General features: G+C 40.9%; 1 protein-coding gene across 1 annotated transcript in view; it reads left to right on the top strand.

Annotated features, from left to right (window-relative positions):
* The window catches only part of LOC124283059 (homeobox protein cut-like 1), a 126,562-nt gene that overhangs the window by 68,734 nt on the left and 31,562 nt on the right, over window positions 1-26,266 (top strand). The window contains 2 exon segments of the mRNA XM_046719079.1: window positions 2,786-2,918; window positions 15,034-15,100. Coding sequence (XP_046575035.1) covers window positions 2,786-2,918; window positions 15,034-15,100 — 200 coding nt within the window.

Raw genomic sequence — 26,266 nt, forward strand, 5'->3', positions numbered from 1 at the left:
GCGCAGACGGATGTTTACCCGAGACCAGGAAGTGATCGCAGACTACGCTTTTCAACATCAATCGTCTGGCACAGCCATGCTTCGAGTCGTAAGCAATAAGTGCAGGAAGTAAGTAGTGCAGGATAAGAATACAAATATAAAAAATATTTAGATTTTACTAATATGACAATGATTGAGTTCCATGCATGGATAAACAATAAATCTGTATGACAAAGATTCAGTTCTAATTTATGGATTAATCATTACCATGCACACTAAAACAGCAAACCAGAATGACAATGATTATTAATTCTATGTAATTAAATTCTAATGTGTGACCATCCCTCAGACAAATTGTTGATGGCATGTTGCATCACTGTCACAGTGCTGAATGTCGACTGCATTATCAAGCTAGTAAGACTACAAGACAGAACAAGATCTTGTAAACACTGTTGAAGATGATGGTGACTGCGTTGTTCAGGCTGCAGCAGAGGGGAAGGGTTTCCAGCTCTCGGCGTTGTCTCCCCAGAAGTACGGCTAGCTGACTTCTTCCAAACTTTAGACCCCTACATGTCACAGCAGTACTTTCAAATCAATTTGAGTGATTTTTGCAAAGCATCCCTCCGATTCCAATTAATTCTGCCCGTCCTCCCGGGAGGCGTCCCCTATGTAAGAGTTATCAAAATGATGACCCAAATGGACCTAGACACATTTATGATGTTAAAATCAGTCAAAGAATCATTTTTGACAATTACAAGCAAAGTTACGGAACCATTCTCCGATGATTTGGGCTCATCTCTTCCTTTCACGGCAACAATAACTCGACAATAAGAATGAGAGAGCACAATACCCTGGAGGAAGCATCTCAAAATGAATGATCTGGAATGTTTTCCTGAGCTCGGACATGAAGTTGTGGATGAGCATGATCAGTGGAAGTATTGCTCCACGCTCTGCTGAGTCGATAGAAATGGAGACGTGAAAGAGCTCTGTGACTGCGATTGGCTCTGTTGGGCTATCATTTGATTAAAACCCATAGCCACATCTCCCCTCTACTGATTCACTTGTTGGCTCCAATGGCCGAGAATCAATTTACATGATTGCGATGAGCCTGTGTGGTGAGCCAGGATTGGACAGCGGACTGGCCACGCCTCATTGACTCTGCCACCAAGTGACCAGATAGAGGGATGCAGTGATCGGCTGGTGATCAGCCTTCATCGGAACATCCCACCCTTGAGACAGCCACTGTTTTCACATATGCAGCAGAACCACTGAACAATCATTATTCAAACTTGTTAAAACTTTGGTTTGTTTTATGGAATGTTCATATAAGTTCAACCTGTTTGCTGTTCACTTCAGAACTTTTAGTTGAACCAACTTTTGTTTAACTGGATTGTTGATCATGTGTACCTCCAATAATATAAGTTGAATGGCTTGTTGATTAATTGTGTTCAGATGGTAAATAGTTTATTCAATATGTGTTGCGAAATACTGAATCAGTACTTACAGCCAATCTGGATTCAGTATATATGGCAACAGTTTTATTCAGTGTATATATATACATGTCAAAGTTTTGTTCACTATGTATGCTGAAATATTTATTCTGTATATAATGCAAAATAGTGAATCAGATATATGGTAAACAATTTATTCAGTATATGGAGTAAAATATGATTCATAGTATAAAGCAAAACATAATTCAGTGTATATAGTATACAGTAGTAAATCAGTATATATAGCAAATATTAATTCACTTTATTCAGCAATATAGTAATTCCATATATACAGTTAAATATTAAAACAGCATATTCAGCAAAACATTAAATTTATATGGCAATATTTATTTGTAAAGTATGTATGTCAAAATAAAAGTTCAGAATTACATAGTATAATAATGATTTGTCATATTTGACTTTTTAGAACAAGCTGTCAAAATTATTTGAATTTTCAAAATTTAAAACCTTAAAGTTTATTAATTTACCTTCAAATGCTTTCAAGCGTATGTATGTTGCCGGGATGGGCATGAAGTTAGACAAACACCTGTCTGGCAAAATAGTTTGATATTGAAATATTTTGGGTTTTTAATATTCATCACATGTTTCTGAAATAAAAATGACACAAACTTAATTTATGATAATCATCATCCAGCTGGAATTTGAATCAAATGGTGGTGATGTACGTCTGTGATGTAAACTCCCGTCGTTGTCCTGATGGGTGGAGAGTCAGGCCAGTTTGACAGTGTAACCTCCCATTGACCACCAAGACAATCTCTTAAACTGTCACATGACAGAGGAGAATGTCTTCATATTGAAAACAATTATGAGAAGTTGCAAGACAGGGGTACTGTAGCCTAGCTGTGGCGAGCGTCACGGCTGAGCAAACACGAGGACAAGCGTGTCTGTGGAGGCCGTCTGATTCCATCAAAGTGTGATTTGTGCTGTGCCTGTACTCCGATCACATGAACATCAGCATACCGAACATGGGGCTCTTTCTCATCCCACCCCACCCAGCAGGTCCATGGACTGCTCGGCCCGACACCCATACGGGGCACTTAGATCAATCATGTACGATCCATGTGACAGAATGGGATCACTAGCGATGACCTGTGCTCACTGCATACACAGATATACATCCACATATCCCATCCTAGATTTCATTGTTATTTATTACCTATCAGCGTACCTGACTTGTACAGATTGCGGGGCTTGACAACAGTTTTCCCTCTTGCTGATTGGGACAGCTCCGCATCGCATTGCTCTTGCTGATGTAGACAACCTTTCTAAAATGGATCCATTCGTTCGACTTTCAGAACAGGGCCAAAGAAAAAGAACGGGAACTTCAAAGAATTTTTGCCGAAAAGGAACGCCAACTACAAGAAACTCAGTTGTCTGTGGCCAAGAAACTCGGAGAGGCGGAGCAAAAGATCTCAAACTTACATTCAGGTAGGTTTCTAATTAGTGTATACGATGGTAATCGTGGATGTATTTCTGTGTTGTGGGTTGTCTGGAAGTGTCCACATTTTATGTGTGTGCTTATGTTGATGTGTGACTCTGACAGTGTACCGCCTTGTATATTTGTTAATGTATGTGTATGTGTGATAGTGTCTGTGTTTATGCATGTAGATGTGTGATAGTGTCTGTGTTTAATTGTTTATGCATGTGGATGTGTGATAGTGTCTGTGTTTATTTGTTTTGCTTAAGGATATGTGATAGTGTCTGTGTTTATTTGTTTAGCTTAAGGATATGTGATAGTGTCTGTGTTTATTTGTTTTCGCATGTGTGATAGTGTCTGAGTTTAATTGTTCTGCTTAAGGATGTGTTATAGTGTCTGTGTTTAATTGTTTATGCATGTGCATGTGTGATAATGTCTGTGTTTATTTGTTTGGCTTAAGGATGTGTGATAGTGTGTCATGTTTAGCCGTGCATGCATGTGCATGTGTGATAGTGTCTATTGATGTGTGTATGCATGTGGATGAATATGGATGCAAGCAGTGTGTGGGGGTTAGTGGTGTGTGGGTAGTGCATGTGTGTGAGTGTCTATTGATGTGTGGATGAATGTATGGATGCAAGCAGTGTGTGTGTGTGTGTGTGTGTAGGGGGGTGGGTAGTGCATGTGTGTGAGTGTCTGTGTGTGCCTGTAGATGTGTATATGTGATTGATGTCAAGTTAGTATATATGGTACCTACCTCTGTGTTCCTACTATAGTACCTGTATGTGCCTGGGTATGCCTGAGTGTTTTTGTGGTATGCATGTACATATGCCATGTGTTCCTGTATCAGGGCTGGAGTGTGTGTCTACTCTGGTCATACTTGGTAATGTCTGACATTAGAGTGTCTGCCATATTTTAAGACTGTAAATGTTTGATAATGTATTTCTGTATTCTAGTGTGAGTGTCTACCATATTTTAAGGATGTCCATGGCTGAAAATAGATTTGTGTCTGTCAGTGAGATTGTCTGACTTGTTCTGGGGATGACAGTGTCTGATGATGATGATGATTATGATGATGATGAGATGGAGATTTAACGTGTGCCTTCCGACATAATGTGTATCTTACATACAGGCCCGCCAGGCCAGTTGGTGTTTGATCAAAAGAGGGTTGATTTTGACAGAAAGATATGGAAACCTGAAGGGGGCGCTAGTGTTGCTTAATTAAATTTGTATAATGTTTGAATTTCGAAATCAGACAGTGTCTGATAATGTGATCATATATTTATATACCTTAGATGATGTGTCTACCTTGGTTTAGAGTCAACTGTTTCTGATAATGTATTTGTGTGTGTCCGCCATGTTTTAAGGATGACAATGTCTATCTACTGGTAAGAGTGTCATCTGGTGTTGGTATGATATGGTTATAGTCCACTCTGCCACAACCAGAGATAAGCTGGGAACACAACACAGGTTGTCTGACCATGACATAACAGGGATTATGTCAACCTGCACAGATGGACCCCAATCTTCAGCAAATTTCAGCAGGAATTCCATACTTGTAATTCAAAATTTCCCAAGTCGTAATGAAGCAGTCAGTAGTGATTTGTGTTTCAATAAAAACAGCTCTGAGGAAGGAGTTTTCGTCCTCTGTTATGATTGGAATGGTGGTTAAAAATGTTTCTGAATTTACGAAAATTTGAATATTTTTTTTAAGACAGCAATATATTTTGACTAATGTACCTGCTGTGGGCAGTTATATTTTATCCCTTCTTTACCTGTGCTTTACCTGTGCATTACCTGCATGCCTTTGTTTGACTTGATGAACAGCAGGTCCACAGTGCTGAAGGAGCACATCGATAAATGGCACATTATAGGGTTAGTTAATATTCACCCATCATTTAGGGTGGAAAGGTTATGGAAGCATGCATATTCCCGACACGTTATGTATGTATAAGTCACAATCAGGTTTGATTTCAATGCTCAGTTCATTTGATGAATGTCCTTCGTCATTAAGTGTCAGCTTGTGTATCATTTATGGATGCAATCCATTGTCTCCATTGTTTATTGTGAACAGTTTGGGAAGAGCATGGATATTGATACCGATTCCCAATCTATTTACAAAGTCACTCTTTCTAGAAAATTGGGCTTGATGTTACCTGATTGCCTTGGTTTGATAACCAGTTGTGACATGACCTGATTGCCTTGGTTTGATAACCAGTTGTGACATGACCTGTTGGCTGAAGGTAAAACCGGTTGTGACATGACCTGTTGGCTGAAGGTAAAACCAGTTGTCACATGACCTGTTGGCTGAAGAAGGTAAAACCAGTTGTGACATGATCTGATGGCTGTTTGTGAAACCAGTTGTGTCATGACCTGATGGCTGAAGGTAGAATCAGTTTGTGACATGACCTAATGGCTGTTTGTGAAACCAGTTATGATATGACCTGATGGCTGAAGGTAGAATCAGTTTGTGACATGACCTGATGGCTGTTTGTGAAACCAGTTGGGATATGACCTGATAGCTGTTTGTGAAACCAGTTTGTGACATGACCTGATGGCTGTTTGTGAAATCAGTTATGATATGACCTGATCGCTGTTTGTGAAACCAGTTGTGACATGACCTGATGGCTGAAGGTAGAATCAGTTTGTGACATGACCCGATGGCTGTTTGTGAAACCAGTTGTGATATGACCTGATAGCTGTTTGTGAAACCAGTTGTGACATGACCTGATGGCTGAAGGTAGAATCAATTTGTGACATGACCTGATGGCTATTTGTGAAACCAGTTTGTGACATGACCTGATGGCTGTTTGTGAAACCAGTTTGTGACATGACCTGATGGCTGTTTGTGAAACCAGTTGTGACATGACCTGATGGCTGTTTGTGAAATCGGTTGTGATATCGCTGACTGAACGAATTGGTTGTTCTGGCACATTGACATTAAACAAGTATTCCTAAAAAAGGCATAAAACCCAACTCACTCACTCACTCACTCACTATGAAACAAGTTTTATGAAACAAGCATAAACGGCCAACTGATGTAAAACACCTTTTTATCACATTTATTCAGCTGGCGTATTCCCTCTAGTTTGAGACAGTATGTGACAACAGGCAGTACAAACCAGTTAACTGGACACTTTAATGAATTTTGTGGAGGGGTGTGGTAACAAGTACATTAATTATAATCTGATGTGAACTATTGGTAATAATTGTGTCGAAACTGGTAATAATTTGTATTCATGGTTGAAGCATCCCTGGAATAGTAATAAGCATTGATCTCATACATCAGCCGGACTGCCAGGAACTGCAGCATCCGCTGGGCCAACCGTCACAACAGTCTGAGACTTAATGACAGGACACAGCTCTGTGTATCTCCCATACAGGAGTCTGGGCCAGTTTTAATATCACTTTGTAAGGGACAGTATGGCCTGGAGAAGCTGTGTGGTTGGGTGAGGTTTTGTGACTGGGGTTAAGTGTGGTGGGTGTTTGTGTGACAGTTTTAATATCACTTTGTAAGGGACAGTATGGCCTGGAGAAGCTGTGTGGTTGTGTGAGGTTTTGTGACAGGGGTTTAGTGTGGTGGGTGTTTGTGTGACAGTTTTAATATCACTTTGTAAGGGACAGTATGGCTTGGAGAAGCTGTGTGGTTGGGTGAGGTTTTGTGACAGGGGTTGAGTGTGGAGAGTGTTTGTGTGACAGTTTTAACATCACTTGTGGGACAGTATGGCTTGGAGAAGCTGTTTGGGTGAGGTTTTGTGACAGGGGTTTGTGGTTGGTGTTTGTGTGACAGTTTTAATATCACTTGTAAGGGACAGTATGGCTTGGAGAAGCTGTGTGGTTGGGTGAGGTTTTGTGACAGGGGTTAAGTGTGGTGGGTGTTTGTGTGACAGTTTTAATATCACTTTGTAAGGGACAGTATTGCCTGGAGAAGATGTGTGGTTGGGTGAGGTTTTGTGACAGGGGTTAAGTGTGGTTGGTGTTTGTGTGACAGTTTTAATATCACTTTGTAAGGGACAGTATGGCTTGGAGAAGCTGTGTGGTTGGGTGAGGTTAGGTTTTGTGTGACTGGGGTTCAGTGCGGTGGATGTTTGTATGATGGGGAGTTTTGTGTCTAGAGAATGGCAGCCACTATCCGGACAATGTCAGACCCTATCAGAAGTAACAGTGCCAGGTTGGCAGCGCTTAGGAGAAATATGGCATCCATTATCAGGAGCATGAGTATCTTTGTCAAGAGCATATCCAGAGCATGTCAGACTCAGGGAGGAGTATGTCGGTATCTAGTAAGAGTCTGGCAGTCTCTATCAGAAGTTTGACAGTCTCTATCGTGCACATGACAGTCTCTATCGTGCACATGACAGTCTCTATCGTCTGTGTATGACAGTCACTGCTGGGAGTATGACAGTATCTATTTAGAGTGTGGCAGTCTAAGAGTTATGTATGAGGAGTATGACAGTCTCTGCTGAGAGTATGACAGTCACTGCTGGGAGTATGACAGTCTCTGCTGGAAGATGACAGTCTCTGCTGGAAGTATGACAGTCACTGCTGGGAGTATGACAGTGTCTGCTGGAAGATGACAGTCTCTGCCGGGAGTATGACAGTCTCTGCTAAGAGTATGACAGTCTCTGCTGGGAGTATGACAGTGACTTCTGGAACTATGACAGTCTCTGCTAAGAGTATGACAGTCTCTGCTGGGAGTATGACAGTGACTTCTGGAACTATGACAGTCTCTGCTATGAGTATGACAGTCTCTACAGGGAGTATGACAGTGTCTGCATGGGAGTATGACAGTCTCTGCTGGGAGTATGACAGTCTCTGCTGGAAGTATGACAGTCACTGCTGAGAGTATGACAGTCTCTGCTGGAAGTATGACAGTCACTGCTGGATCTATGACAGTCTCTGCTGAGAGTATGACAGTCTCTGCTGGAAGTATGACAGTCTCTGCTGAGAGTATGACAGTCTCTGCTGGAAGTATGACAGTCTCTGCTGGAAGATGACAGTCTCTGCTTGAAGTATGACAGTCACTGCTGGGAGTATGACAGTGTCTGCTGGAAGATGACAGTCTCTGCTGGAAGTATGACAGTCTCTAAAAGGAATCTGCCACCAGTGTTGGGAGTATGGTATGTTAGTCGGAAGTATGACAGTCACTGCTGGAACTGTGACAGTCTCTGCCGGGAGTATGACAGACTCTGCTAAGAGTATGACAGTCTCTGCTGGGAGTATGACAGTGACTTCTGGAACTATGACAGTCTCTGCTAAGAGTATGACAGTCTCTGCTGGGAGTATGACAGTGACTTCTGGAACTATGACAGTCTCTGCTGAGAGTATGACAGTCTCTACTGGGAGTATGACAGTCACTGCTGGATCTATGACAGTCTCTGCAGGGAGTATGACAGTGTCTGCTTGGGAGTATGACAGTCTCTGCTGGGAGTATGACAGTCTCTGCTGGGAGTATGACAGTCACTGCTGGGACTATGACAGTCTCTGCTGGGAGCATGACAGTCTCTGCAGGGAGTATGACAGTCTCTGCTATGAGTATGACAGTCTTTGCTGGAACTATGACAGTCTCTGCTATGAGTATAAGAGTCTTTGCTGGGAGCATAACAGTCTCTGCTATGAGCATTACAGTCTCTGCTTGGACTATGACAGTCTCTACAAGGAATATGCCACCATTGTTGGGAGTATGGTATGTTAGTCCCATGTATGATAAACAGCGTAAGTGAGTATTATGGCGACCTCCATAAAGAGTACAGGAAGCTTTCAGGAAACCACCAGCTCCACATTAGGGGTAGACTCCAGCCCCCATCAAGAGTATGGTCTTTCTGTAAGGAGTAAGAAGGCCCTGTTAGGACTGTGACAAGCCTGGTTCCCTTGTCACCAGTATGGCGGAATGGAGCCTGAGGTCAATATGATGTGTGTTCATATGATACCTGTATTGATGGGCTGATTTTCTTATCCAGCTGTTGCCATCAGTTGATTCCAAATGTGGTCGAATTCTCATCAATAATATTAATAACTCTCCAACAATGGTGTGTGCAGCCCAGTGTAGGTAATATTCATTTACATATAGATACATTGAGTTTGACTTTTCCCATACTGTGTGATTAGTGTTCATAAGAATTTGAGTGTAAGTGATATTTTACGAACAGATGTTGAGTTGCCGGCATTTTGTACTTTGTTACTATGATGATTGTGTTTGCACTAGTTCATGCTGACATTGTGGTTTTAGCTTTACCTTTCTAAATCATTGACATCGAATGTGGTACACACAAGATGATGTGGTCATTACAACAGTTTAATAAAATGAAGAATCGTTGATGTTCTTTGATTAGAGTACCATAGCAGATGGGTAATATTGTATCAAAAGTTGACTGTGCATTAGGTGCATTTAGGCATTGCAGCAGATCAATTCAATAAGTGTAACAGTGTAGCAGAAAAATAATTCGTTATGTGTAGCATTGAAGCATTAAAACAATAATTAATAAAATGTCATGTAGTAAGGAATCAGTGATTCGTTAATTCTGATATTTTTGTAGAAAAGTTTACCATTGAAGCAATAGTTCATGAAGTTTACCATTGAAGCAATAGTTCATTAAGTTTAACATTGTAGTAGACAAATATTAATTCATTATGTGTAACAATGTAACAATTAAGGAATTATTAAAAGTGTAATTTAGCAGAGAAGCTGTGATTCTTTAATTTTAATATTTTATTTGTAAAGTTACTATTCGTGAAGTGTACCATTGAAACAGTGAAGCAATAGTTCATTAAGATTAACATTGTAGTAGACAAATATTAATTCATTATGTGTAACAATGTAGCAATAAAGGAATAATTCACAGAGTGTAATTTAGCAGAAAATCAGTGATTTGTTTTGATTTGGATGGTAACATTGCATGAAGTTCAACAATGTTTCGACAGTCCCAATGCATTAAGTGTAACCTTGTACTCAGCCAGACCCAGTGTTAATGACATTTCAAATCTCTGTGAACCATCAGTTGTATATTAGTTCAATATTGGTGATGGAAATTAAAGTTGAATACTTCTTCAATCTGGAACAAAAATTAATCTGTGTCTGGTCTTTGGTCGCAGTGCCAGTTTTGTTGTCATCAAGTCTCTTTTTATCCCTGTGTTAAATAAAGACAACGCTAATATTTGTAAGCATGTAAGACTTGTTACTGGTAGCTAAGCAATCGTGTTGGTCAGCCGAGCAGTAGCTTGTATGATAATTGAAAGTTTATGACCTTTAGTTTCACACATACATCATAGGGTGGGAAATCAATTGTCGTAGAAAACAGTCGTCCTGTGTTCGTGCTGTCAGACTTTGACTGACGGAGTAAGTGAATAAAGATGTGCTGTCAAGCGAGGTTTCGTGTAGAATGCTCAATTTATGACAGGTGCTACTAAAACTGAGGTGAATCAATCACCGTGACCATCAATGTCCGCTGTTGTCACAACTGTGAGGCCCTCCTCTGTTCCTGTCCACAGATGAGAGAGTACCTCTCAGTGTCTTTCATCATCATCATCATCATCATCATCATCATTGCTTTCTTTTTGGACAATTGATGTCTGATTTTGTCTTTGTTGAAGTCTCATGTTAACATCATCATTATCATCATCATCATCATCATCATCATCATCATCTTTACTTTATCTTTTTGGACAATTGATGTCTGATTTTGTCATTGTTGAAGTCTCATGTTAACATTCATCATTGATGTCATCATTTTAACATCATCATCATCATCATCATCATCATCATCATCATCATCATCATCATAATCATAATCTTTACTTTCTTTTTGGACAATTGATGTCTGATTTTGTCATTGTTGAAGTCTCATGTTAACATCATCATCATTATCATCATCATATTCATCATCATCATCATAATAATCATAATCTTTACTTTCTTTTTGGACAATTGATGTCTGATTTTGTCATTGTTGAAGTCTCATGTTAACATCATCATCATCATCATCATCATCATCATCATCATCATCATCATCTTCTTTTCTTTCTTTCTGGACAGTTGATGTCAGATTTTGTCTTTGTGAACTCTCATCTTACAGTGGCAGGAACATATCAATGTTAGTTGCTCTTGAGTCTGTTCAGAACCTCTGGAGTCGCCATTGTAAGCCCAGTGCGACACATGCAATGGAGGTATTTTTCATTGTTGGTGTTAATTATCACTTCTGTCAGCTCTACATGTCCATAATGAGCTTACAATGCTTTTGACTAAGTTTACAGCCTGTTATCCGGTCAGCCAGGGACTCCGTCATGTCAGCTGATTGTTTGATTGGTCAATTATATGATTACACTTTCCTGTAGAACACCCATGTTTAAATAGCCGCAGTTGCTGTTATTGACTCATTAGGTTCCTTCATCATTCACAGCCTGGTGATCGGCACAGTCAGGCTAGGCGGGTACGGACTGGGGCTGTCAATGGGTTCATTTGTCGCATACTGGAGATCAACTTCTGTTCTATGTTAAATGACAGGTCCAGTTGGATGGGTACATCTGTGAAGTTGTTTAGGACATCATATTGATTGTTTGTAATACTGGAACCTAGACCAGCCAGTCAAATGGTTGACACTGTGAGTGTTGATCTACTGAATTAGGAGATGAAGAAGAAGAAGTATATTTCATTATAGTGAAGACAAGACATTAGATTGGGTTAAAACTATTCTTAATTTAAAATAACATACTGATTAAAAATATCAACAGGCACCTGGTTGAACCAACCGAGCATGTTGATCACCTCTTATGACTGCACTGGTTACTCATAAACAATCTTAGACTGGGTGTTCACAAGTTTACACTTTTGACGTGGAATAGTTTGTCTACTGGGGTAACAAGCGGACTCCCGAATACTGTACTTTTGTAGTCAGTTGAAGCAAGTTCATTGATGAAATTTGTCTATCCAAAGCTCATCTGATCATCAGCACTGTCAACAGATCAATGTGTGTTCTGAATGAATTCTTAGCATCTCTGGAGTTTATCTACCAGTGTTGGGAATCAACCTCTAAACTTGCAATCGATTACCTAAAAGAAAATATTGTCATGCTCTTAAAAGTTCATATACATGGTTTATGGGTGCATTGTATTGAATTTGACAGTATGAGTTTTCAAGGCTGTTGAAGTATGTATGTTCGTACTTTAATATTGATTCTAAAATTATGTGATCAATAATAAAATTTTGGCATGTAAATGACTGATCAATGTTACGTCTCCTATCTATGTATCTAGATCAAACGGAAATTACTGCAGTACATAGTCAGGCTTTGTAGAGCCACGTGACATTTAATTGTCATGTTTGTTACCAGTTTTTGTGTACATACAAATTAAAGGGACCTTGTGTGGTGGCGCTCCTTTGCCAACAGTGTATAGTGATTTGGATGCTCAGTTGTGCCTACATTGGCCTGACAATCTCGGTATTGATTGACTCCCAGTCAGTCGGCTGCAGATCGATCATGTTCCTGATCACTAGAGCTATCTATCGACTCTGGGTTTTGTCTATCAGTGTACATAAGCTGATCATCACAGTGGCTGATCACTGGTGGAACCTACCTGTTCCTCATCAGCGTCATGTCCTGAGAGGAGGAGAAGGATGAGGAGAGGACCACTTACACCAGATGAGCTGCACTCCACATTGCCAGCATCTCCTCAACTGTCCATCTCCCCACCAGGGCAGTGAGGGAGAAAGTTAAGTAAGCTAATTGACGGGACCATATTTTCCAGCTCTGCTTTTGAACAATGGCCGTGCAGGATCTCCTGCAAGTGGCTTTCTGTATCAGTGTACATATCAGTGTCTGTCACTTGATCCCGTGTCCATGATGTGTTCTCGTGGCAGGGTCTGTTGCTGTGTTTGTAACTGCTATGTCTGACTTTGACTGTGGTTGTTTTGTCCGTGTTGTTGTCTGTGACTAGTTGTTCTCATTGTTTTGATATCTGTTATGGCAGCAGTTATGTGTGTGACATTTGTGAGACTGATTCCTGTGGTGCCTGTGTGTAATTGACACTGTAGGTTCATTTGTCCAACTGACTCTTTGTTGTCTGTTTCTTTCTTGGGACCAGGGGGTAGCCTGATGGTTAAGGCGTCCGCTCGTCACGCTGAAGACCCGAGTTCGATTCCCTACTTGGGCACAAGCCCATTTCCGCCCAACACTGTAAAATCTGTGTCAGTCTGACAATGTGGTATCTGTATCTGACTGACCGTGTCATATCTGTGTCCTTCTGACACTGTGGTAGCTGTGTCCGTCTGACACTGTGGTATCTGTGTCCTTCTGACACTGTGGTATCTGTGTCCTTCTGACTGTGCTATCTGAGTCCGTCTGACACTGTGGTATCTGTATCTGACTGACTGTGTCATATCTGTGTCCTTCTGACAATGTGGTATCTGTGTCCGTCTGACCCTGGTATCTGTATCTGATTAACTTTGTTGTGTCCTTTTCTATGCCTAACTTACACTGACACAATTTTGATGACTGTTTCTAATGGAAAATGTGTTTTTTATCCTTGTGTTGCTTGTGATATCTTGGAGTGATGATATGATTTTTCCACTGATCGGATAATTTAGACTGAGTACTTCTCATTTTGGTTCTAACATTTTTACCACAGGCCTGATGATGCATTGGCGCACGTCTGTGGGTGCTTTGAACAGCATGGGACACTGGCCCTGTTTTGTTCCGAGTCTTTAATATGATGACAAGTTATGCTGTGATAGCATGTTTGCAAAGCATTGAACATTTCATCTCGCACAAGATTAGTAGGAGCCCTTCACATTTTCAATATGATGGATCTGTGAGATTGGCGATAGATGGAAGGGCTCAGATTCATTTGTTTTTCATGATAGCAGTTGGTTTGATAACATATTAAGCTTCACATGTTTGCTGAATGAAGTAACATATTTTTTAAAGATTTTCTTTCATGATGGTAATCACTTCCAACTAGAAAGGTGAAGTTTCCTGATTTCTTTCATTGGTGTTGGTGATAGCAAATATGGAACGAACACAGTTTCTGATAGTACAGCCATTTTGAATATCACTGTATAGATGTGTTCTGTTTGTACAGTGTAGTTCTTCTATCTATATGGTTGGTCCAGGGTAGGCTTTAAACACAAAGAATGGCAGACATTACAGCTATTTAGGTTGGTCAAGTGTACATGGGTTCACTTTTTCAATTTTGTTAAGATTATCAAATCTCCAAGATACCAACACAGACTTGCCACAGGTGATTTGTCAAGCAGGGACATGCTTTTCTGAAAAATGCTTCTTTCTTGTAGCAATACATCCTTTCAGATTTGAACTGTGAAGATAGTTCCTCAGCAGAACACTAGTTGTACCTTCAGATACCTCTTGTTTTTAGGCAGTGTTCTTCAGAGTGCATATTTACAGAGGTCCAGTACTTTCAGAAACTCCTTGTCAGAAAGCATTATGTGTAACTATGCATTCTGTATAACACTGCTTTAAAACAAAGTCAGTCATTCAGGGTGGCCTGACTTGGCCTCTCAGTAAACTACTGCTTGAAAGCAAGGAGTTTCTGAAAGTACACCGAGTATGGTTAGTTTGGCGTTTTAGGGTACTCTGTAGAACTCCGCTTGAAAACAATGTGTTTCTGAACGTACAGCCAGTCAGGTTAATGGTGTCTCTGTGGAGGTCCGTTTTTGAAAAGGTACCTAGTGTCCAGCAGTAATCAGGATGAGAGGATTATCCAAGGTCTATAGGTGATGCAAGCTGTCACTGCCTGAGGGGGAAGGATACAGTTGACTGTCTTGTCACCTGAGCTCCAGGATCAAGCACCTTGCTGGTGACACAACTTCCAGTTATTACATTAACTTCATCATTGTCTTTGTTCTAATCCCCAGTCACCCTTCAATTGACATCCAGGCAAATCTGTCCGGATTCCCTGGTGGGGGACAACCCGACGAGGTTGCTGTGTTTTTATGAGTGTAGTAAAGCTGTGAGGTGGCAGCGTTGAGATGCTGACGTGGAGCGGAGTGCATGCCCCTCCTCGCCGTGGCCCTGCGACCATTAGTGCAAGACTACTCCAATAAATGTCAACACACAGAACAACAACACCTCATGTTCTTGTAATTAATTTGACATAATTTCTTTATGTTTTTGATTTCAGCTCTTGAAAGCGTGCAAACTGAACTCTTTGAGGTCAAGGCCAAATATGACGAGGCAACATCTGCAAAGTAAGTAAACTTCATTTGTTGTTATTGGTATTGTGGGCATCTATGCAGCACTGAGATGAACAGAACATTTCACCTTATTCATTAGTTTCAATCAGCAGTTTGGAGGTAAACAAATAGGTATGTATCACACACTTACATTCTGTACTGAATACACCCAAAGCCCTACAATGCCATTCAGTTAAAACAAAATAGCCATGAAGATGGGCTGGTTTCCCTACTGTGAAGACAGCCAAACCACCTTACTGGGAAGATGGCCAAACCACCTTACTGTGAAGATAAGAAACAACCTTACTGGGAAGACGGCCAAACCACCTTACTGTGAAGACGGCCAAACCACCTTACTGTGAAGATAAGAAACAACCTTACTGGGAAGATAAGAAACAACCTTACTGGGAAGACGGCCAAACCACCTTACTGTGAAGACGGCCAAACCACCTTACTGTGAAGATAAGAAACAACCTTACTGGGAAGATAAGAAACAACCTTACTGGGAAGATAAGAAACAACCTTACTGGGAAGATGAGAAACAACCTTACTGGGAAGACAGCCAAACCACCTTACTGTGAAGATAAGAAACCACCTTACTGTGAAGACGGCCAAACCACCTTACTGGGAAGACGGCCAAACCACCTTACTGGGAAGATGAGCAAACAACTTTATGGTGAAGACGAGCAGACTGCCTCACTGTGAAGACGGGCAAACAACCGTACTGTGAAGATGGACAAACAACGTCACTTTGAAGACGGGCAAACAACCGTACTGTGAAGATGGACAAACAACCTCACTGTGAAGAAGGGCAAACAACCGTACTGTGAAGATGGACAAACAACGTCACTTTGAAGACAGCAAACAAGCTCACTGTGGAGACGGGCTGATGGAGCAAACAACCTCACTGTGAAGAAGGGCAAACAACCTCACTGTAGAGTTGAGCAAACCTTATCATGAAGACGGACAAACTAGGAAACATTAAAGATAAGCTAATCTGAGGATTGCCAGAACACCTTATTTAGAGGCAGGCAGAACGCATAATGAAGAGAGCGACACCAATGCATAAAGTCTAATTCTGAAATCAGACAAGACACCATACATGATTGTCATAGAATCCTTTGCTAAGAGCTGTAAACTAGCTGCTGTAATGGAGGCAGACTGTAAGAACACCCTTACCACAAGAACACTGTGAACACCTTACTCTACCTGTAGACCTGTTGACCTGACATCAGTAAGGACTCCAGGTCTTGTAGTTATTGCTTTGTTGTACTGGTAATGTTCAAAAATAAGAATTAGGAGACTTTTGTTCCTTTGTCATCCAGTATTTAACCTTAAGTGATTAGCTGTGTGGTATGATGGCGTTGAACTCATTGCCCTGTACTTGGTGAAATGTCTTCAGCAACCCATGCTTGTTGTGAGAGATCACAAACAGGATTAGGATTGGGTATTCAGGCCCGCTTACTTGTCTATTTCATGTCATCACTTCCCAATTTTGTCGCTTGATGCTAATGATGCCAGTCACTAGATTGTCTCATCCACTCAATTATTTACTCCCACATCTTATAGCTGGAATATTGTAGAGTGTTGTGTGAGACAAAAAAACACAGCCCATTGTCTTACACTACGACTGAAGCATCTGTGAAGTGAGTTTTGCATTAGTCGAAACCAGTCTAGATTATAGCAAATCCAAGTAGATGACATCAGCATTAAAACTATTTTTGCCTAGAAGAGAGAATTGTATTGTGTAATAAAAGATGTCCTGGACTATATGTTAGTCTATTGAACCAGTGCTGGGATGTTTGCTGGGACCAGCCAGACAGCTCTCAACAGCATTTGAACATATCACCAGTACATATATATATATGCATTACATTAATGTTCTCTCTTAACCAGCCTGGCCATAATGTAGTCAAACATGGTCCACTTGTGGTTGTATAGAGAGAATGTGGCTGTATAGTGAAATCTTAATGGATTTGTAGAATATCAATAGCACAGCTATCAATTATAGGCCATCGATTGCTCCGTGATGAACACTTCCAATCAATAATTGAATTTGTAACTATAGAGTTGCCATGGCAACGGAGCTGACTCCCCTAGAGACAAAGAGAGGGAATTCACATACAAGACAGCCACACAACTAATTGACACAAATTGCTCTTTTCTCCATTTTGCTTTTCCTTTATTTTGTTCTTCATCTGTGACTAATTTGCAATAGTTGCTCCACATAGTCTGTGAGCCTACGTGTTCAAAGATGCCACTTAGCTTTTTCCTTGAATTAATTGAATTTTTCATTCGATTTAGATTTTTGAGATTTTGAAAATGATAGGCACTGTCATTGATGAAATGCGAAATATCTTCCATTAAAGATCAGTAAAGCTGGAAATTTGAAAACGATGAAAGCCTATGATCAGATTTAAAAGGTGAAAAAGTATAAGATTGAAGATAGTGTCAGTTGAGCAGTCAATTTGCTTTAATTATAATCAGTAATAATGGGAAGGTGTGAGGGCCTCCAGTGTTTGTAATGATGTGAAGTCCCTTAACACTCAAAACAGTGACTGAGAACACTGAATGTGTATCTCCTCGAGGGCGACTCAAGTCGCCGCCATCCTTTCATGATGGACAACACGGGGGCACTCATTCTTGTGTCTTGTAATGACTTCTCATGCTTCTAGCGACATGATTAGACTCTCTTCTCCCAAAGATTTCCTTTACTGTTAGGTTCAGCTAGCTGGCTGGCTTGGCGTAGGTTCATACCCTCGCAAGTTGAATTGGTGCTGAAGGACCTGCTGTTCAGTTCCAGGAAAAAGCCCAGAATAATTTGCTTACATTTTGTTTTACAATGGTTAAAGCTAAAATTGAACATCACATGAAATGTATTATGTTAGGCCTTATATGTTTGGGTGGTGGGGTAGCTAAGTGGTTAAAGTGTTCGTCTTCTGTCCAACACATGGGTTCAATTCCCCACATGGGTACAATGTGTGAGGCTCATTTCTAGTGTCCCCAGTGTGATATTGCTGGAATACTGCGGTGTAAAACTCTACTCACTCACTGATACGCTCCTTATATGTTATTTGAAATTGGTTTAACAGACAGAACATGGAAAGAAAAATCTGAAAGAGAAAAAGCCTTTTGGAAATGTATATATATTTTTTTAAAATATGAGATTCTATCACTGATGTTTGTAAGAAATGTTGATCTTTCAGTATTTTCTATTTTAATTTTTTTTTGCTTTTCATTGAATACTGGCAGTGCCAATGTGGAAGCTGAATTTGTGTTTTGGGGTGTTTTTTACCACATAGATTAAATTTTCGACCAAAATGTTGCTTATTCAATGAAAAGAAAATTTGGGTGCCAGGCATCCTCACCAAGATGCTTGTCCGGTCAAGTGACATTTCTTTCACAAAAGTTGGCTCCTGTCAAAGACTGGGATTGAATTCCCCACGTGGGTAAAATGTGTGAAGTCAATTCCATTTGTTCTCCACCACGATATTGCTGGGATTTTGCTGAAAGTGGCATAAAACACACTTTACATTCACTCACTCGCTTCAGGCAATACTGATCATGAACCTTAACTACAACAATCATCATCATCATCATCATCATCATCATCATCATCATCATCATCATCATCATCATCATCATCGTCATCATCATATTATTATCATTAAATGAACATGTTCCGAGAATAAGTCAAATATTAGTTACCATTATGATGGATATAGCATTGCTGAAAATCACATAAAACCCCCCTCACTCAGCCGCTTTAGACAATCTTGATCATGAGCCTCGACTACAACAACAACAACAACATCATCATCATCATCATTAAAATGAGCATGTTCTGAGGATAAGTCAAGTATTGATTACCAGTAGTACATTTCGACTGCTGTGTAAGAGAAAAGACTAAGGATCAACAACAGAACGCTGTTCCTACTTAGCTAACAATGTCGGTCTTAGTTCAAGCAGTATGGAATATTACCTATTATTGATCTGAGAATGTTGTATGGTATGTAGGATATTGTATGTTCTGCAATCTGTGTCGTCCTAGACATCCACATCTCACATGTTCCTAGCATTTCCCAATGAAATATCTATCAATGCCGGGCCCTGGAAGCCCTGCTTTGTGTGATGTTTCACTTTCTTTTGCAAACATCAATTTGTTTCTGAACATACATCAGTGTTCTCGATAGTGCCCGGTCCCTGATCCATTAGCCAAATAAAAGCATCAATACACGATCGCAGGGAAACATCGGTAAACAAGGTTCTCTGTCTCCTTTTGTGCGACTGTCTTTTGACAAGGTGTCATTCTCTGAATCACTGGTCTGTGTGGCCTTGCGAAGCACTTACCTCGGAGCTGAGATTGCGGCCCCAGAAAGAATGTATCGACCAGTTCGATCGGCAATATATCTTTTTCATGCTAGGTACACCCCATAATAGGGGCAAACTGAAACAAAATGCTGTTGTGTTTTTCTTGCCAGGCTATCGATTGAGCCAGTCCTTGAAGAAATTTGGTATTGATTGTAGAATCTCAGTTTACAGTCAATAATGTTTTGTGTAGAGATACGCGGTGAGTTGTATCTGCTAGAACAATACTGTCCATCCTCCGTCATGATACACTTCAAATCTAGTATTGATCCTTCCGATGGGGTTGGGGGAAGTGGGGAGGGGTGGGGACTGTCTGGTAGCCGCGTGGAAATACCTTTCTGCTCTGTACCTGCCGGGGATGAGACTAATATGGCTACCTCTATGGTGTCGCTGCGTCTGGTCAAGGAATCGTGTCAGCACCGAAGTCCCAGGTTATGCATACAATTATCCAGTGTTTGTACTGTAAGACCAGTCGTTAAATCCTGTCCTTGGAGTACAAGCTGGAAACAAACACACAAACATGCACTTATCAATCATTTCAAAACATCATATATTGTGTTTGAAAATAAGAAAGGAAGTGAAGGATCCTTGTCTTGACAGTAATGTTAAGAATCAAGTTATGTGGGTTCCTATATTTTTAACTGTGGTTCAACATCTACAAGAGTAAACCCTGGCAGAAATTTGGAGTGTGATTTTATTGTTGATGTAGGAGTTCTGTAATTCAGCATAATTACCTGTTTGCATGATTCTCTGGTGTCCCCCACTACGACATTGTTAAAAACAGGTTAAAACCTGGTTCAGAAACTGGTTCAGATGGCCACTGAATTCTTAAGAAGAAAATGCTACGTCAATGGTGTGAAGTCATCTTATCATTTTGATCAGTTTTATATTTTTAACCATTTCTGGTGTCAACTGACGTGATATTGCTGGAATATTGTTTAAAGCGGCATAAAACCAAACTCACTCACTCACTCGCTCATATTTTTAAAAAGGATTTGTTTGGTGATTTTTTTTATCAAACGTGAGTCAGGTATTTACAAAACCAAGACCTACTAGACATAGAAAACTGAGTTGACTAAGGTAGACTGTTACAGTTGCAGTTTGTTACTATTGCTTTGTTAGTTCTATCAAAGATGAAAGCATTGTAAAACTGCATCTAATACTGCAAAAATGGTGTGAAGTCATTGTATCATTTTTATCAGTTTTATGTTTTTAAAATGTTATGTTTGGTACTTTTTTATCATACTTCGGTCAGATATTTGTAAAGTCAAGACTTACAAGACATACAAAACTGAATGTACTCCGTCAGATTGCTACAGTTACAGTTTGGGACTGTTGCTTTCTTTATTAAGTTCTATGAAAGATGAAAGCATTGTACAAGTGTATCTATTGTGGGTGGCTATGCAGGTCAGTCAGATACTTTCCCTTGACAGCTTTTCATCGGTCGCAGCCAGGACAGAGATAGCCATCCATCAAGATGCTGTTTGATAAGGACCTGAATTAATCAAGATGTTGGTACATGAAGCTATCAATTAATCACCGTGTTGGGGGAGGTATAGGTGTGTTATGTAAGAGGGCTCTCCTACAGTGGAATGCTGCAGGCATCCTGTCATTAGTTGTCTATATACATCCCGTTAATAATCCGCAGTGGAGGAGGGGGAGAACAAGACGATCTGAAGACATATGTGTATGCATCACAGTGATGGATTTGTCTCCCCTGTGTCCACCCCCCTCAACCCCCTCCATGACCATCCCTCAACCAGGATCACCCCCTCCCAAGGCCCATTCCCCCAATCCTGTGTCCTCCTCCCACCCCTCACATGACCACATTCTTCTGCATAGAGAACAGACTTATTATCTACGAATTGTAGAGTGAGGATTTATTGTCTTCCTGCATGAGTTTGGCAGCCATAAATACAGTGTTGCTGTAGATGACTTGGTGGGAGCTTTAATGGGTGAAGACAAAGACATTAGACTGACCCTGGAGGGGCTGATGATAGAAAGTAAAATTATGGTGGTGTTGGGTAATTTTTGAGAATCTTCATGCTTGGAGAGAGGAAAATTCCCATAAAATGTCAAACATATTGCCACACCCACTGCAGAGAATGTACTGCTCCTGAAATGTTTTTTCCCTAACAACAACCTCTGTCTTGCCACTACATCACATGGTCCTACTTCCCTAACAACAACCTCTGTCTTTCCACTACATCACATGGTCCTACTTCCCTGACCACAACCTCAGTGTTTCCACTACTTCACATGGTCCTACTTCCTTAACAACAACCTCAGTTTTCCCACTACATCACATGGTCCTACTTCCCTAACAACAACCTCAGTGTTTCCACTTCATCACATGGTCCTACTTCACATGGTCCTGACCACAACCTCCAGTGTTTCCAGTACTTCACATGGTCCTACTTCCCCTACTACTTCACATGGTCCCTGCTTTCCTGACCACAACCCCAGATGTTCCTACTACTTCACAACAACAACCTCAGTGTTTCCACTACATCACATGGTCCTACTTCCCTGACCACAACCTCAGTGTTTCCACTACTTCACATGGTCCTACTTCCCTAACAACAACCTCTGTCTTCCCACTACTTCACATGGTCCTACTTCCCTGACCACAACCTCAGTGTTTCCACTACTTCACATGGTCCTACTTCCCTGACCACAACCTCAGTGTTTCCACTACTTCACATGGTCCTACTTCCCTAACAACAACCTCAGTGTTTCCACTACATCACATGGTCCTACTTCCCTGACCACAACCTCAGTGTTTCCAGTACTTCACATGGTCCTACTTCCCTGACCACAACCTCTGTGTTTCCACTACTTCACATGGTCCTACTTCCTACTTCCCCTGACAACAACCTCTGTCTTTCCACTACATCACATGGTCCTACTTCCCTGACCACAACCTCAGTGTTTCCACTACTTCACATGGTCCTACTTTCCTGACCACAACCTCTGTCTTCCCACTACTTCACATGGTCCTACTTCCCTAACAACAACCTCTGTCTTCCCACTACTTCACATGGTCCTACTTCCCTGACCACAACCTCAGTGTTTCCCACTACTTCACATGGTCCTACTTCCCTAACAACAACCTCAGTGTTCCCACTCACATGGTCCTACTTCACATGGTCCTACTTCCCTAACAACAACCTCTGTCTTCCCACTACTTCACATGGTCCTACTTCCCTGACCACAACCTCAGTGTTTCCACTACTTCACATGGTCCTACTTCCCTGACCACAACCTCTGTGTTCCCACTACTTCACATGGTCCTACTTCCCTGACCACAACCTCTGTCTTCCCACTACATCACATGGTCCTACTTCCCTAACAACAACCTCTGTCTTCCCACTACATCACATGGTCCTACTTCCCTAACAACAACCTCTGTCTTTCCACTACATCACATGGTCCTACTTCCCTGACCACAACCTCAGTGTTTCCACTACTTCACATGGTCCTACTTCCCTGACCACAACCTCAGTGTTCCCACTACTTCACATGGTCCTACTTCCTGACAACAACCTCTGTCTTCCCACTACTTCACATGGTCCTACTTCCCTGACAACAACCTCTGTCTTCCCACTACTTCACATGGTCCTACTTCCCTAACCTCTGTCTTCCCACAACCCAGTGTTTCCCACTACTTCACATGGTCCTACTTCCCTGACCACAACCTCTGTCTTCCCACTACTTCACATGGTCCTACTTCCCTGACCACAACCTCAGTGTTCCCACTACTTCACATGGTCCTACTTCCCTGACCACAACCTCAGTGTTCCCACTACTTCACATGGTCCTACTTCCCTGACCACAACCTCAGTGTTTCCCACTACTTCACATGGTCCTACTTCCCTGTCAACAACCTCAGTGTTCCCACTACTTCACATGGTCCTACTTCCCTGACCACAACCTCAGTGTTTCCACTACTTCACATGGTCCTACTTCCCTGACCACAACCCCAGTGTTCCCACTACACTTCACATGGTCCTACTTCCCTACTTCCCTGACCACAACCCCAGTGTTCCTACTACTTCACATGGTCCTACTTCCCTGTCCACAACCTCAGTGTTTCCAGTACTTCACATACTTTCACATATTTTCACCCATTCTCTCCCCCCCGAAGTCCCTCATCTGCACTCAGGCAACATCCCATCTCCCCACCTCTGTCTTCACTGCCTCAGGCACAAGGGACAGCGACCATGTTTTGAGCATACCATATCAGTTGTAAACACATCAGGTAAAAATTAATATGGACACATCCCCACAAATAAACAAATGATGTCTCTGCACCCAACAATGAGCCGTCCATCTCTGTCACTTCACAGAATATATATCTTAGACTTGAATAACTGCACTGACCTATAGTGTCTTGCGTCTACAGTGTCACGCGGGCGGCAAGGACTTAACGGTATGCACGATATTGAAGCAGCTTTGCTTCATCATTGAAATCAAGTAGATAAAGAGTGTGTGGATTTTTCTGCAACATGTTACCCAATGTTTATAACAGCTATTTAAATATTGAATTCCACTAGTGTCCAATTTCCACACGCATACAGCAGACTAAATGTGCTACTATTTGTATGGCAGCTGCCTATAGTGCAGCTGCTGATACAGTCTGCAATTGTTGTAATTCATAGATACATTGGTCTTTGATTCTGTCATTTACAAATTAATGCTTTGTCACCAGTTGGTGATTTTCTGTCAGCTGGTACTCAAGCTAATTAAATATGATTGTTTGCTATACAAATACAAGCTTTCAAACATGAATCAGTAAATTCTGTCTTCTACAAGTTCATCTTTTATCTGCTAGGAGTTAGTGATCCTATCTTGTACAAGTTAGTGCTTCATCCTGCAGTCAGTGATTCTATCTTCTGTGAATTTATGCCTTCTCCAGTAGTTGATACAAGCATCAAGGTGATGCTTCATCCACAAATCCGTGTTTCTATCTTCTACTAGTTAATGCTTCATCCACAAATCCATGTTTCTATCTTCTACAAGTTAATGCTTCATCCACAAATCCATGTTTCTATCTTCTAAACTTAATGCTTCATCCACAAATCCGTGTTTCTATCTTCTAAACTTAATGCTTCATCCACAAATCCATGTTTCTATCTTCTAAACTTAATGCTTCATCCACAAATCCGTGTTTCTATCTTCTAAACTTAATGCTTCATCCACAAATCCGTGTTCCTATCTCCTAAAGTTTAATGCTTCATCCATTAATTTGTGTTTCTGTCTTCTACAAGTTAATGCTTCAGCTTCTAGTAAATTTCTATCTTCTACAAGTTAATGCTTCATCCATTAATTCGTGTTTCTATCTTCTACAAGTTAATGCTTCATCCATTAATTCGTGTTTCTATCTTCTACAAGTTAATGCTTCATCCATTAATTCGTGTTTCTGTCTTTTACAAGTTAATGCTTCAGTTCTAGTCAGTGTTTCTATCTTCTACTAGTTAATGCTTCATCCACACGTTAGTGATTCTATTTTCAAGTCAATGTTTCATCTACTTGGTAGAGACTGTACCTTGTATCACTTCATGGTTCTATTTCCTGTCGACTCACCTATTCAGTGATTTTGTTTTCTGTGACATTATACTTCATCTGCTAGTTAATGCTTCAATCATGTATAAACTATTGCTTCCTCTACTTGTCTTCCAATTTTATCACTGGGAAGTAAGTCCTAAGTAAGTGTTTGGTCTGTGACATCGACAGGATCATGTACCGCTATATCTGTGTACAGGAATTCCTTATCTCCATCGCTCTCCTATATTCACAAACTGTAAATTGTTTCAGTGACTGACCTCTCTTCTTGATTAGCGTGTTTTCTCATATTAAATACGATTGTGCCCGCGGCGGTAGTTGTTGCGATCCCCGACGATGTCAGCAAGGCAGGCTAATTACCACGTAATATATTAGCATTGAGATCTCAGTCACCTTCAGCAGTTTGACACGCGTCACGAGAGGTCAACTGCCAACCCCGTGATTAATAGTGTGGAATGGATAATGACATCAAAATGACACAAGGTGATTATTAATAGATTCAGAATGAGACAATGAACAGAGTGTTAGTCCAGCTACGCCCAAATCACAGCCACTTTTTGTGGGTCTTTATTCGTTTGAATTATGAAGATAGTGTATTATGTTGACAGCATGCGAAGCCCTCCCATTGGATGAAAGTTACGAGCCCTGCTACCAGCAACATGCTTAACTTGTTAAACCAATAGCCCAGCAATGCCCGCCAGAGTCACAGAGCACCTTCAGAACTATCAACACTTATTAACTGGTGTATTGAAGTTCCATTACTAAACTAAACATCTAGTTGATAACTTCAGACTGGTGTCTGTGTCGTAAAATGATGTGAGGTGTTATCATCATCATGCTATCTGCTCTTAGGAAGTTCTTCATGAATCAAACTTGTCGTCTACTTGAGTATGCTTGGCCAGGCTTTCAGATAGATAGGTGAATAGAGCAGACACAGGTAGGGGTCATGTTGGAGAATACATATTGTGAATACTAGGAGGTCATGTTGGAGAATATGTAATGTGAAATGTGGGAGGGGTCATGTTTGGAGAATATGTAATGTGAAATGTGGGAGGGGTCATGTTGGAGAATATGTAATGTGAAATGTGGGAGGGGCCATGTTGGAGAATATGTAATGTGAAATGTGGGAGGGGTCATGTTGGAGAATATGTAATGTGAAATGTGGGAGGGGTCATGTTGGAGAATATGTAATGTGAAATGTGGGAGGGTCATGTTGGAGAGAATATGTAATGTGAAATGTGAAATGAG

The sequence above is a fragment of the Haliotis rubra genome, unplaced genomic scaffold, assembly GCF_003918875.1.
Source record: "Haliotis rubra isolate DU_JTF1 unplaced genomic scaffold, ASM391887v1 Scf309, whole genome shotgun sequence".
Classification (NCBI taxonomy): domain Eukaryota; kingdom Metazoa; phylum Mollusca; class Gastropoda; order Lepetellida; family Haliotidae; genus Haliotis; species Haliotis rubra.